The following is a 14,497-nucleotide window of genomic DNA, read 5'->3' as shown; positions in this document are numbered from 1 at the left end:
TGAGGTATGTATTCTTATTGTCCCCTTTTACAGTAAGGAAGCTGTAGTTGATAAGGTCAGTGACTTGCCCAAGGTCACACAGCTAGTGGGTGGGAGTTTTGAGATTTGAGCAGTGACTCTCAGACTCCAGATGCATACTTTTAACCACCATACTAACCTTCAGTTTATTCAATTCAACAGTTTGGTTCTCTGTTTTATTTTTATAATACTATTATTATTAAAGCAAACAAATTTGTTTTATAGGAACAAGTAGTGATGAACTTGGACAGCAGGCTTCTGATCTTCCCTTTATATATCTGCTGTAACTTCCTGTATATATCACCAGAAAAAAGAACTGAAAATAATCATCATCCAGAAAATCCAGAAAACTGAGGATCTCATCAGTTGGAAACAGTAGCACTTTGTAAACTTTTTTGGCCAGCTTTAATTTAATGGCCCTGCAGATATTCACATCTAAGGTGACTAACAGTGACAAAGGCCTTATGAACTGTTCAGATAATACAGAAGACTATTCTTATCCTCATTATATTTCTATGCATATATAAAAAAAACATTTTAAAGCCAAGAAAATATCTGTCAAACAGTTTGTTATAAAGATGTCAACTCATGCTTTTTAATTTGGCATCAGTAGAAAATTGCCATAGGTAAATTTCACATTTCTCTGCAACCAAATATAGAGTTAATTTTTAGCTTGAACTTTGATCCTACCTAATGTTAGTGAACCTCAGTTATCCATCTGTAAGTTTTATTTTTATTTGGCTAAAAGAATGCTAAAGGAATAATTTGGCCAATTATAAATGCTGTTTCAGTTGGTGTGTTTAAAGCTGTCCTTTAATTTTTTCAACTGCTCTTTATGATTCCTCCTCCTAGTCGAATATTCTTCCAATCTATATATGTTTTTAATCATTAAATTCTTTTTTCATGGTTTTGAAGACTGAGGAACTTTTTCTTTAACTTAAACATTTTCTTGCTATTTTATTTTGCTTTTTATTGATATTTAGCTTTACTAAGATTTTTAACAACAACAAATCAGGTTCAGACTTTCAGATGAACTTGGATGGGGGAGAAAATCAGTTGGATTCTGAGGATATTCCTTTGCCTTACATGGTCTTTCTTTGACATTCTGTACAACTCTGTTATTAGGTCACAGATTATTTAGGTACCAAATATTACACTTTAAACATTCTCATATTCTGTGATCTTTTTATTTATGTTCAAATTTTTTAAGTTGGGAATCCTATTTCCTACTTAAGCTCAGGACTTTACAACCTCTGAATTGAGTGCCTTTGAGTTACACATGCTATTAGAAATCTCATAGTAAATGTAAATAAGGTCGGAGGATATCATATAGAAGCTGATAATAAAATATTAATGTACAAATAGAACTTATTTTTGTCAAAAATGAGATGTACATTTGTCATGATTTATATATGTTGGTTTCTTGTGTTTACTGCTATTTTGAAAATAGCCATGCTCATTGTCTTTCCAGTCAGAGTGAGTACTTTTTGTGGTTAATGTATATTTTTAGTATGTTTTAAGAAAAATGGGAATTACTTTTGTGTATCTGTACAAATAAATACTCATTTGGAAAAAAGAATCAGCTATTATATAAAATGACCAAAAAAACAAAAATTAGTTGAAACCAGAATTTTTTTTCCAAGTTAGATTTTTTCCAATTAGATTTAACTTTTAGAATTTATTGGCTAGTTTTTCTTCCCTAGTGATACGTCCATAGATTCATAAATCACTTTTGTCCTTTCAAAATTCATCCTCATGGTAAATTTAAAGGAGGCTTTTAAATGCCTTCCCTATCTCCACCCCTAGAACTGTAGTAAAAAAAATCCAATAATTTGGCTGTATTGAGGCTTCATTTCTTGTTTTTGTATTTGGCTATAACTATATATCTCTTCCATGAGATGCTTTTGTTTTTTTCCTATCTATGGTAACATCAGAGGTTCCTCACCCTTACATATTAAAAAATATAAATAAATACCAAACAAATTGAATTCTTTGAATAATTGCATTTTTCCAAATCTTGGGAGTAAAGATACTTAAAATTTGAGTATATTAGTGAGTAAAATTATTTCATTTCACTTATATGAATTGATCAAATTGGAATTACATATGGTTCCTGTCCATTCTTTGTTTCCTGGCCAAATTGCTTATGTCATTCACAGATAAAATAAATATTTGTTCAGTCATAAGTAGGTTGTGTTCTCATTGGAGAAACTGGTAATTGTCAGCTAGTACTTCACATTGATAGTAAAGATCTGCTTTTGTTTTCTTACCAAATACTTTAATGTTTGCATACTTTTCATTCTTTATAATTGGAATATTTTCAATAAAGTATTAAAAGTGTCAGCTGAAGTATCATATAAACTATTATATACGAAGGTGTTTGTCAGCTTTTGCCTTATAACCTTTGCCAAGTCTTTTTTTAAGCTGCAGGGGCTAGAAAACAATATTTACCCACTAATAATTATTTTTACTTGGCTATCAGTAAAGAAGAGGTCCTTAAGAGAAAATGTTCTAGAGTTCCATGCTAATTATTAAAGAGAGATATGAGTGTACCTTTCCTTTTTTTTTTCTTAAATAAATTTGGCTTGAAACTTAGCAAGGTAGGCAAAATTAAATGAATGTTGTAGTCATTAGCTTTTTAACCAAGTGTTTAGCAGCCAACATTTTATCGCATTTCAAGTCTTTAAATAGGATCCATTTGCCATCATTAATGAGCAGATTTCAACATCAAATGCAAAATTAGGGTTACCAAGAGTCACTTTGGCTATCTAAATTTAAGTTAATTAAAATTAAATAAAATTTATTAAAATTTACTTCCTCAATCACACTAGACCCATTGTAAGTGCTTAGTTAACCACATGTAACTAGTGTCTACTGTATTGGACAGTGCAGATATAGAATATTTCCATCATTGCAGAAAGTTCTGTCCAACAAAGGTGATCTAGAATATTGGACTGTTAACGCTGAAACTATGTCAGGAGTTGTATTCACTTAAAGATGAACCCATGTAAAGATAGAAAGGATAATAGAGCCAGGGGTGCAAATGGTAGATAACTTGTCAATCACCTAGAACGATGTGTTGAATCATAATTTCAAGGAATGTGTACCTAAATCACTTGACTACATTAAAAAACAAAAGTCATTGTACAGTTTCATCCCAACCACAGAGTTTGCAGTTCTTTCCAAAGTCCACGGTACAGGGATACAAAAGCAAACAAACCTCAAACATCATCAATCACTGTTAACTAGTGGTCAGACTGCATCTAAATTAGGGGGGGCAATTACTGACTCAACAACATGCATCCATTTGTAATGATCAAGTAGGATACTTTTGTAAAGGCTGGTGATTTTACATAAAATAGGACTAGAAGAGGTAAAACAAAGTTTAACCAAGGCTAAAAATAGTACATTTGCCAGAATCACAGATGGTTAATGTTGATTCTTATGTAAAGTACATACATACTTTACAGCTTGCCTTTACTGAAAAATTGCTGTCTGGTTGGGGAGGGAAGTTATAAGCAAGTGTGACTACAAGTGTTGACAGTACCCCAGCCCTACTCCACTCAAAACCCATTAAAATGGCCATTAGAATGAGAGAAACTCTGGTATTGAAAACAGGATTTTTCTTCCAGATACAGTGCTGGATAATCTGCATTCTGAGAGCGGGCAACTTGATCAGTAAATAAGGAAGCCCTAGCAGAATACAGTTTCTATCCCACATCTTAAAGGGGGAGGAGCCACTTAGAGACATACCACTTCTTTTCCTGCCTGTGGTTAATCTCAGGGCTGTCCCTTTAGGAAACTTACTCCTTTGGTATTTTTCTTTCTCTTCTGTACTTTGCTTTTTTTCCCTCTATACTCACACCAATATTTTAAACATGCTTAAGTTTCTCCCATCTTTGAAAAACCTACATTTACCTCCACCCACTGCCATATTTTGCCCTGCATAAGCCAAACTTCTCAAGAGGGTTATGCAGGGAATTCCCTGGTGGTCCAGTGGTTAAGACTCCGCTGTCACTGCCTTTCACTGCCATGGACCTGGATTCGATCCCTGGTGGCAGAGCTAAGGTCCCACAAGTGTGGTGCAGCCAAAAAAAACCCAAAAGGTTATACAAGTTCTCTCTCCACTGCAAAAGCCATTCACAACCCAAGTCCACTAAAACTGAGTCAGCAAAGACTTTGTTGCTAAATCCTTTAGGTTAGATGTGGCTTTTTTTTTCATTCCTTTTAACATTTAAAATTAACCGCTTTGTTCTCCTTAAAAACAGCAGCCTTCTCTTAAAACTTCTCTGACCTCACACTCAATGGGTTTTCCTTCTCTCTCTCTGGCTCCCCCTTAGTCTCATTTTGGGGTTCTTCCTCTAGCTGTCTCCAGGCCCTTTTCTCTCAGCCTCCCCGGGGTGGTTTCATGCACTCTCATGGCTTCAAATGAACATCTATGTTCTGACGATTCCTTTTTTTGGAATCAAAAAATCAGCCTAGATCTCTCTTCCAAGCTCCAGAGAACACATCTAGTTGGCATCTCCTTTTGGATGTTCAGAATGGCACCTCAGATTAGTATGTCCAAGATCTGAACATTATGTGCCTTAGCAAATGATGCTACCATCTACCCAGTTGCACAAACCAGAAACCTGGATGTCATTGTTGAATCTAAAATTCTATCATTCTCTGCCTCCAAAAATCAAGTTTTTCCAGTTGTATCAATTACTTCTCAAATTCAGCCACTTTTCACCTTACCTACTGATAATACTCTAGTACAGGCCACTGGAGTTTCCGATCTAGATTATTGTTCCATCCTCCCTAGGTGTTCTCCTGTAGTCAAGTCTCCAGTTACCCAAAGTGTTCTCTGAATAAACACAAATGTGATTCCCTCCCGTCCTCAAAGCCCTTCAAAGGCTATTGCTTTTGCCTCAGGATAACTCTACCATAGCTTACAAGGTTTCTAGTCTTGTGTTTATATTTCACTCCTTGCTGCCTAGGTGGCTGCCATACTTCTTTAGTTCTCTACTTTTAGCCTGTCTGCTCCCTTGCCTCTTTCCCTGGCATATGCAGTCTCCTCTGCCCAATCTCTTCCACCTGTCCACACCACAAAAATCACCCCATTTGACCTGGCTAATTTCTACTCATCCCTAAGGTCTCGTTTGGACATCATTTCCTCCTGGAAACTTTTCTTGAGAAGCTTTCCCCTCAAACCAGTTAGGTACCCACTTTATGTGCATTCATAATATCTTGTTCTGCCCCTCTCAATGCATCTTGACACTGTATCCCTCACTGGACTGCAAGCTACTCAAGAGCAGAGTTGTTTTTTTCATTGATTAAATCCTCTGGCACATAGGTGTGCAATTAACACTTGTGTGAATAATTGTATTAATCATGCCTTTACTTCTTTCATTTTCTGCTGTTTTGACATCTGGGGCCTTGCTGAGACTGCCCTTCCTAGGGCTAACTAATTTCTAGAGATAGCAAAAGACTCCCCTTCTGAGTGTGCCTTTCATACGCAAACCAGCCAGGGGAAAGCCCATACTCTCCAACCACCTCCTTTATCAAGCCCACAAGCCAAGGCATTTTTCCTCTGCTATAATGACCCCAGGGCCAGGTAACAACAGCTCTGGACAGCCCCTAAATCCCAAGGCCCGCTCTAATTATTCAAACTAGTCAGTCTTAAACCTACTTAGCCTGCTTCCCAGCCTCTGCTATTCCCTCCCACAAAACTCAATAAAAGCTCTCAACCATACTTTCTTTCCCCTTTCCCCCTCTGCCTCCTGACCCACCCTAGTTCTTCCCCGGGTGGACTTAAAACTATTTGCGTATGCTATGTTTACAATTGGTTTGGTATGAAATATTTTATGCATGTGGACAAGACAGTCGGAAAGAAAAATGGGGGGTGGGGAGGAATGAGAACTGTGTTAGGGTGGTTTATATATGGCTTTTTCCAGACATTTCTATAATAACATCAGGCAACACATTTTAACGCCCACCGTGGACAAAGAAGATAGGGAAGCCACCTCGAAACGGGGGTTCAAAGAGCAGACAGGATAACTCCGCTCTCAACAAAAACTCCGGGCTCGGAAGAGGCGGCATCGGGCCGGGACCCCGTGATCCTGCGCAAGCGCATCACCGGCCGCCTGCCTTAGAAGCCGGAACGCTGGCGACTCTTTTCGACGCTTCCCAGGATGCAGGGAAAGCTCAGTTCCCCGCCCTCCCGGAAGTTGTTGCACAGTCGTTTCCGGGGCGGCGTGAGGTTGGGGAGGACTCCGAATGGGTCGCAGCCGCAGCCGGTCCCCGCGGAGGGGTGAGTCTAGAAGCAATTCTGAGGGTCTGGGGCTCGGTCGAAGACCCGTCCTCCCTTTTGTTCCCAGTCCAAGAGCCGCGGAGAGGGGGGACCTTTTCTCAGGATTAGAAGAGAGGTGGTGGATGGGGAACGAAGACCTGGGCCCTACACGCTTCAGCCCTCGGATTTGAAGGCAGTTTTTTTCCTAAGTTGGGGTTTCGCCGACCCTTTGTCACCCTCATACAGTAACTTTTGTTGTACTTGTGGCTGGGGAATGTAGAGTCAGGCCACGGTTCCCCTAATTTCTGGGTGACCGATTGCAAGTCATTCAGCCTTCCTGCGTCCGAGTTCCCATAGACATTGGGGGTAATATTGCTTACCTTTAAAAACTGAAGTGAGAATTGATGCCACACTGCGTAACACTCAGCATGTGATACCGCCAGGTTCTTAAATGCTCAAGGTTTCCTTCCCAGTTTATAGTAGGGAAATTGATGGTTAGGAGTTTGCGTGCAGGGAGTTCACCTCGTAAGCTCACCTCGTAATGTCTTCTGGCCCATGAAGTGGGCAGTGAGAGGTAGAGAAGCCAGGACTTGGATCGGGAGATGTCAAGTAGTCCCTCGATTCTGCCCCCTCGTTAGTTTTTATCACCTAGCTAATCAGGGTTGATCTTAAAAGTTAAATGAGCCCTCGAGCCACAAAGGGCTATTGAGCACTTAACATGTTCTCAATCGGAATTGAGAGCTGCTGTTTAAGTGTGGAATGCACACCGGATTTCCTTGATTTAATGCGGAAAAAAGAAAGAATAAAGTGTCCATTTTTTTATAATGAGCACACGTTGAAATGCTAATAGTTTGGATATATTGGGTTAAATCTATACTGTTAAAATTAATTTCATGCGTCTTTTTTACTTTTTTAATGTGACATCTAGAAATGGCGCGCATTATATTACTGTTGGTCGGCGCAGCATCCAGTAGATGTTGGAGGTAATTTTCGGCTCTACAATTTTGTGTTTATATTAGAGCGTAGGCGGTCCCGGTCCACCTCCCGAGAGAGAGAACGCAGGCGCCGAGAAAGGTCCCGGTCCCGAGAGCGAGATCGGAGAAGAAGCCGCTCTCGATCCCCGCACAGAAGACGTTCCAGGTAAGTGCAGAAAATAACCAGAAGTTTTACCACAGCTTTGTAGTCGCTGCGCTTGACTCTGTTGTTATCACTTACAAAGGCACTTATAATTTCATGAAATGAGGGGAACTTTATCCCACTTTATTCTAAACCTAACATTCCCATTGATAAAATGGGGTTGATAACATTCCACATAGTAGAGTTGCCGTGAGGAGTAAATGAGAAATAATACATGAAAAGCACTTAGCAAGAGTAAGAAATAAGTGTTTTGTATTTTTGTCTTGTTTTTTAATTTACTTTTGGTGATAATAATTTATTCAAGTATATAATCAAGAATGTGAGGACTTCCCTGGTGGCGCAGTGGTTGAGAGTCCGCCTGCCGATGCAGGATACACGGGTTCATGCCCCGGTCTGGGAAGATCCCACATGCCGCGGAGCGGCTGGGCCCGTGGGCCATGGCCGCTGAGTCTGCGCTTCCAGAGCCTGTGCACCACAACAGTGAGAGGCCCGCATACCGCAAAAAACAAACAAACAAACAAACAAAAACAGAATGTGAGATCTTGGAAGAATCTTAGAAGTGGACTCTGATTTTTTTTTCTTTTTTAATAAATTTATATATTTATTTTTGGCCGCATTTGGTCTTCATTGCTGCATGCAGGCTTCTTATTGTGATGGCTTCTCTTGTTGCGGAGCACCGGCTCTAGGCACGCAGGTGTCAGTAGTTGTGGCTCACGGACTCTAGAGCACAGGCTCAGTAGTTGTGGCGCACGGGCTTAGTTGCTCCGTGGCATGTGGGATCTTCCTGGCCCAGGGATCGATCCCGTGTCCCCTGCATTGGCAGGCGGATTCTTAACCACTGCGCCGCCAGGGAAGTCCTTGGTCTCTGATTCTTAATAAGCATCAGACACATTTGTTTGTTTCGTTGCTTTTTTCTGCCTTACAGAAAATTTCTTTGCCCTAGCTATACTGAGTGTAACTGATGATTAAACAATAAATAATTTTTTGCTAACAGTCAGGGCTTAGGCAGAAACTTCTTCCTCATTCTGCTTTGGGGAACAAATTCCTGGTGCTCTAGAGCCTGGCTTTTGTTCAGCCTTTACCTTGCAGGGACTCATGTATATCTGTGCTCATCAGCACAAGTCGCCAGGTATGTCTCTGTTTCTGACATTTTTACTTATTAAATTTTAGATCCCCGAGACGACATAGATCCACATCTCCTTCCCCTTCTCGACTAAAAGAAAGAAGAGATGAGGAGAAGAAAGAAACAAAAGAAACAAAGAGCAAAGAACGTCAGATAACTGGTAATGTTATTAGATAAATAACTGTAGGAAAAGTACAGCCATGTTTAGATAACTTCAGTTATGATAAAATTATAAAAGTATAATTTTTGAACATTTAACTATTAAGTTTTTTATAGTGTTCACTGCATGTAGTTTTGAGATGTTGTTTTAATTGTACCTTAGTTGCTGGTTATCTGATGCTCTAGATACAAGGACAGTTAAAAACATGAGAATATTATATTTTGGAAGTATCGTCAAAACTAGTGTTCTGTCTGATATTAAAGGTGGTCCTTCCTAAAGCCTCCAAGCATGTCCTTTTTAAAATACTTATTTATTTATTTTTGGCTATGTTGAGTCTTCGTTGCCGAGTGGGGGCCACCCTTCATTGCAGTGCGTGGGCTTCTCATTGTGGTGGCCTCTCTTGTTGCGGAGCACGGGCTCCAGGCACGTGGGCTTCAGTAGTAGTGGCTCGCGGGCTCTAGAGTGCTGGCTCAGCAGTTGTGGTGCACGGGCTTAGTTGCTCCGCGGCATGTGGGATCCTCCCGGACCAGGGATCGAACCTGTGTCCCCTGCATTGGCAGGCAGATTCCTATCCCCTGTGCCACCAGGGAAGCCCCCAAGCATGTCCTTTTAAGCAGTCTCTTATGATGGAGGATGGAGAGCGCAATCCTTCCTTGCCCCTTAAGTTATATGCTATCCAAATTGAGGAGTTTCTATCATTAAACTCAAGTCTTTAGCTAATTGTTTAGTGTATTCTCTGCTGGTAAGCCACCTCTCTTTTTATACGTATAGAATGATAGAGTTTAAAATTTTGTCACTTATTTTTGTAGAGGAAGACTTGGAGGGCAAAACAGAGGAAGAAATAGAAATGATGAAGTTAATGGGATTTGCCTCCTTTGACTCCACAAAAGTAAGTAAAACATGTAGCCAGTTAAGTATTCTTATTTGAACTGATCTGTCCCATTATTCCATATTCTTTTACTATCACTTGTAATTTCTTCCATTGATACAAGTTTTTTGTTAGAAGACAGTAACTATCTGTGTGAAGGGATTTGAAAGCAAAGAGAAGGAAGTGGTGAGCTGCCATTGGAATTCAGGGAGTATTTGCCTGGGATATTTGAGTTAGATCTTAAAGGGCCAGTAGAGGTGATCAGACAAAGAAGAGGAGGACGATCATTTGAAGCAGGGGGAAAAGCTCATGACAATGCCATGTAGGCATTAAAGAGCATAGAGTATTGTGGGAATTTCAAATTCAGTGACTAGTGAAAGCACGTTGGTGGGCTGGTGGCTACGAATGAGGCTAGAAATAGAGGTGGGAGGCAAACCGCAGAAGGCTTGTGATATCCTTAGCCATGCTGAGGAACTTAGAGTTGATTCTTTAGGTGATGAGAGGAAGCAGTGGTTTTTAAGCAAGGGAGTAACAGATTATATGTGTGTTTTAGAATGATGATCTGGGGCTTCATGGAGGACAAATGGGAGGCTGAGAGAACTGCCGTCGTGCAGTGAAAGATGATGAAGGCCTGAACTGAGAAGAGGGGCTGGAATATGGAGAACCATTCAGGAACCAGAGTTAGTGGTGGTGGGATGGAGGTGAGTAGTCAGTGATGACTGTGAAGTGTCAGGCTGATAGGGTTAACCAAAGAAAGGATTATAGGAAGGGGAAATGCTGTGAAACAGAACGAAGCACAGCTGCCAGATAAAGATGGCATCGCGTAGTTGCATGCATATCTCATAGCTCAGAAGAGGGGTTGACAGGAGTTTGAATGCTCTCTAGCCCTGACCATAATCCTGGAGATAATAAGGAAGTAGGGGAGGCAAAAGCAGGAGGGATTGTGGAGTGGGAGATGAAGAGAGGGAGGTGGGAGAGAGATAGGGAGATAGGGAAGTACGGCAAAGGGGAAATGGAGGGAGAGAGGAAATTGAATGAAGAGAGAAGGGAGGATAGAGAGAGGAAGCTAGTAAGGATAGGCAGGGAGAGTATGTGTGGAGAGAGAGAAAATATATTTTAAAAACTTTCTTTTATAGAATTTTAAGTCCTTTTAATTTTGCAAATTGAAGTTGGAATTTTTGAGGAGAGTTGTCAAAAATAATCCACTTCCCCTAATCTTGTGTTCCATTGAGTTGTGAATGGAGTGGGGTAATCTCAGGTGCTATAAGAGTTTCTTTCTAACTGATGTGATTATGTGGGGCTCCCATGTATTTTTTTTAAACGACAGTGTATGACCTATGAGGAGTACCAGAGGCATGACTGTTACGAGGTGAGAAAATTAAGAATGCGCTCTTGTTCTCATAAATGGTTATGTTGACCCCGTTTTAGAATTTAATGCAGTTTATGTCTCAGGTTTTTTTCTTGAATATACCAAATCCTTATTTGTTATTCAAAAGAACATTATTTTATTCAATAAATACATAATAAATATGTATTTATTAATACATATGTTGGGTGAATAAAAATATCTCCAAAATGAGACAACTAAATTTTATTGTTTTTAGAATAGTGAAGGACCTTCACTATTAGAATTCTTTTCTCTTTTGGTTTTACTGTTGCCGGATATTATGTTTGAAATTCCTGAGAATCAGATGTAAAGATGGAGCCACTACTTTTAAATGTAGTCTTTTAAATGTTTGTGTATAAAGGAGAAATTAAGTGAGAATTTATAGATCCCATAAAAATTATGGAGTACCACAAGAACAAATGATGTCAGTTGTTTTTTTAATGACATCTACAAGGATGTTAACTTAATTCGTATGCAGTTGGCTTCATGACTATCAGTTACAAAGTCTCTCAGCTCATTTGTATTTTTCAGTAATGTGTATCTTGTGATATTTCATCATTAATCTATGGTGGAACCTCTTCATATGCCAATGTAGTCACTTATTTTCCCTTCCATTTTAGCATTCTAGAAAGTTTCAAAGTTTGGTTATGCTTATTAATTTTCTATTCCAGCATGTAAATGAGAAGAGAGCTAATAATATACAACTCTGCAAATAGTTTTCAAAAATCAGAAAGCCTTTAGTAATTGAACTTAGTAAAAAGGTTAACATCATTTACTTTTTTTTTTCCAAGTCATGCCTACCTCCTGTTCTTGGGAGGTTAAAATAATACACCTTAAGTAATTTACTCAGTATTCCCCCGGCCCCCAAAATGCAGTGAAAACAGGAATAGAAAAGGAAGACCAAATATACTTGTTTTAGCTCACCCTCAAATATATACCTCACCTGTGCATGCCAGCGGATAAGAATCCTTTTTTTTGGCCTAACACAGCTATCTAATAAGTATGCTAAACAGGGTACACGCCCACGAGTAATAATAGGGGAGGGAGGTTATGTGTGTGTTCCTGCACATGCACTCATGGTGGCATTAACTGGCAGTGTTCATACATTTTACAGTCATTTTCTGAGTACCTGCAAGTGCAGTAGCCTAGGATGTGACAGTTGCAAAGGTCACTCACAGCCATATCCCTCCGTCAAGCTCCATATGAGCTTGCAGTCTGATGGGAAATAACATGTATATGATGTTATACATCATGTTCATGCAGAGTAGAAAATGCAGGGTATTGTGAGGAAAGCACAGTTAACATTCTATGGGAGTTAGAGAAGAGGGTGCTTCCTGGCAACTGGATCATTTGAATTGGGCCTTGAAGGATGCATAAGAACCAGATGGCTGAAGATTGGATGGGAGTTGGGAAGGCAATTCAGGCATGAGGAACAGCAAGGGAAATAGGTTGAATCAAAAGACCCATAAAGGAATTACTGAAGAAAAAAAAAAGTCCGAGATACAGGTGATACAACATTAGCATCTGTTATTCTGATTCTTGATTTAAAAATCAAAACTTCAAGGCCTATGTAAGAAATGGGATTTAGATAGGAATGGTGACTGATTTGAGAATGCCATCAGTTAAGGTCATAAGTTAAATTTTTGTGAATGGATTTTTCTAGAGAAAATATCCATAACTTGTATTTGGTTTTGAAGAATTCTTTGACCAGAAAAGGTGACGCTCTGCTACCCAATTTCCCTGTATGTCTTGCACATAATACATATACCATGAGTGTTTGTTGGTTTGAATATTGGTTTATTTGATTATGTGTGACTATAAAAAATGTGAACAGAGAGTTATAACGCTTGGGAGATCATGGGATATCATCAGGATCTGAAAATTCTTTCACTCATTGGACTACCTCATGCTTAAATGAATCTTGCCATTTAAGAGGGTCTGTGGGATGCAGCTCTATGATCAAGGCATATAATATGTTCTTTCTCTGGTGTGTTGTTTGCTCGTTTGTTTGTGTGTGTGTGTTGTTTTTTGTTTCTTGCTTTTCTCCAGGGGAAAAAGGTGGATGGCTCTGTAAATGCCTATGCCATAAATGTGTCTCAGAAGAGGAAGTATAGGTATGCATAGCTGCCATTATTATGTTTGAACTAATGTAAATTATATGCTTGGGAAAGAATTTTTTATGGGATAATGATGTTTGTAGGAAATGTAGCAGTTTTCCAAACAGTCCCTTACTTTAATAGTTTCCATATTGTCCCTTGTTTTAATCTTCCTTGTTTATATTCTTGTATGTTAAAATAGTTTCCCATTTACATGTGAACTAGTAACTATTATAAAGAAGGGTAGTTGGCTTAAATATTTTAGGGCTCTAAGTAGTTCTTTCTTCAAAATAACATAGTCTTAAGTTTTTAGGCTTTAATTTCATTATAATTATAGGTTTTAAAATAGATTCCTCTTGAGTTATTTACCTAACTTGATTGTATAAGGATTTCAACTGTAAATATCCTTCTGTTAAATATAGGTATATTTTATTAATACCACAGAACAAACCAATCCATACTTGAAATCTCACTGAATGAATGGAAAAGTCAAGACATCTTAAAACATTGCCTTTCTATCTACATTTATCACTGATAAAAGACTGATAATTCCAATTAATTTAGAATATGAATAATGTGATTTGAGACTGCTGTGAGTTAAAGTACCAGAATCATCAACAGTCCATTGTAAAATTACCTTCAATTAAGGTCTTATGGGGAGAGCTAGTACAGTGTGAAATCAGATTTGCTTGATGGGTGTGTATTTTGAAACTCTTCTCTATTTCCTTAAACTAGCTAGGTGTTTAGGGTTACCTAAAATATATGGATTTTCAGTTGATTTTTTTAAAGTCTGTAGAATCTTCCCAAATAATATTGAAAGTATATTTCTGTACCTCTATTTGGATTTTGACTTTGAACACTTCTTGCCCTAGACTTTGCCATTTTAAAAATGGTTTATAGGTTTAATTTCTGAAGCAAGTGATTACTTCTTTTATAAGACGAATCCAGAATTTTTTTTAATGACAATAAATTTTCTCTTCATAGGCAGTACATGAATCGAAAAGGTGGATTCAACAGACCTTTGGATTTCATTGCATGAGAATTGAAATATTGAAGAATGATTTTTTTTCCCCTCATCTTGATGAGAACAGTGGATTTTGTATTTTGTATTTAATATGCATCAAAAACAGGATCACAGTCCCTCCTCCTTGTAAAGTAAGAAAATTTTATTTATGATGTGTGTAGTTCACATACCCTGCCTCAAAAAAAGGTTAAATATTACATTTTTTTCCTTTAGGAAATTTCATTTGGGGCAATCATCAACCCCATTTTTTTGTCCTTATTCCTATGGAAACTGTGTATGTCTTCTTCTTGGATGCTCTTTATGACTTTTTAAAACACATAAGAGTAATTTGGAAGTAAGTTTCTCAAATAAAGCAATATTTTTACCCTTTTGTACTTGATAATTTTATTACTAGGTAAAAGAATCTCCCTACA

General features: G+C 38.5%; 2 protein-coding genes across 2 annotated transcripts in view; both read left to right on the top strand.

Annotated features, from left to right (window-relative positions):
* Positions 1 to 1,538, top strand: part of GMCL1 (germ cell-less 1, spermatogenesis associated) — a 49,063-nt gene extending 47,525 nt beyond the window's left edge. Inside the window, exon 14 of the mRNA XM_007453417.1 lies at positions 244 to 1,538. Coding sequence (XP_007453479.1) covers positions 244 to 372 — 129 coding nt within the window. The 3' untranslated portion in view covers positions 373 to 1,538. The remainder of the gene's footprint in view (positions 1 to 243) is intronic.
* Positions 1,539 to 6,270: 4,732 nt separating this feature from the next.
* Positions 6,271 to 14,446, top strand: SNRNP27 (small nuclear ribonucleoprotein U4/U6.U5 subunit 27). Its single transcript, XM_007453416.1, has 6 exons — positions 6,271 to 6,310; positions 7,309 to 7,429; positions 8,597 to 8,709; positions 9,519 to 9,598; positions 13,014 to 13,078; positions 14,045 to 14,446. The coding sequence occupies exons 1-6, from the start codon at positions 6,277 to 6,279 to the stop codon at positions 14,097 to 14,099; spliced, it is 468 nt and encodes a 155-aa protein (XP_007453478.1). The 5' UTR covers positions 6,271 to 6,276; the 3' UTR covers positions 14,100 to 14,446.
* Positions 14,447 to 14,497: the final 51 nt, after the last annotated feature.

This window comes from Lipotes vexillifer, unplaced genomic scaffold, assembly GCF_000442215.2.
Source record: "Lipotes vexillifer unplaced genomic scaffold, Lipotes_vexillifer_v1.1 scaffold253, whole genome shotgun sequence".
In the NCBI taxonomy this organism is placed as follows: domain Eukaryota; kingdom Metazoa; phylum Chordata; class Mammalia; order Artiodactyla; family Lipotidae; genus Lipotes; species Lipotes vexillifer.
This window is presented reverse-complemented; position numbering and strand designations above follow the sequence as displayed.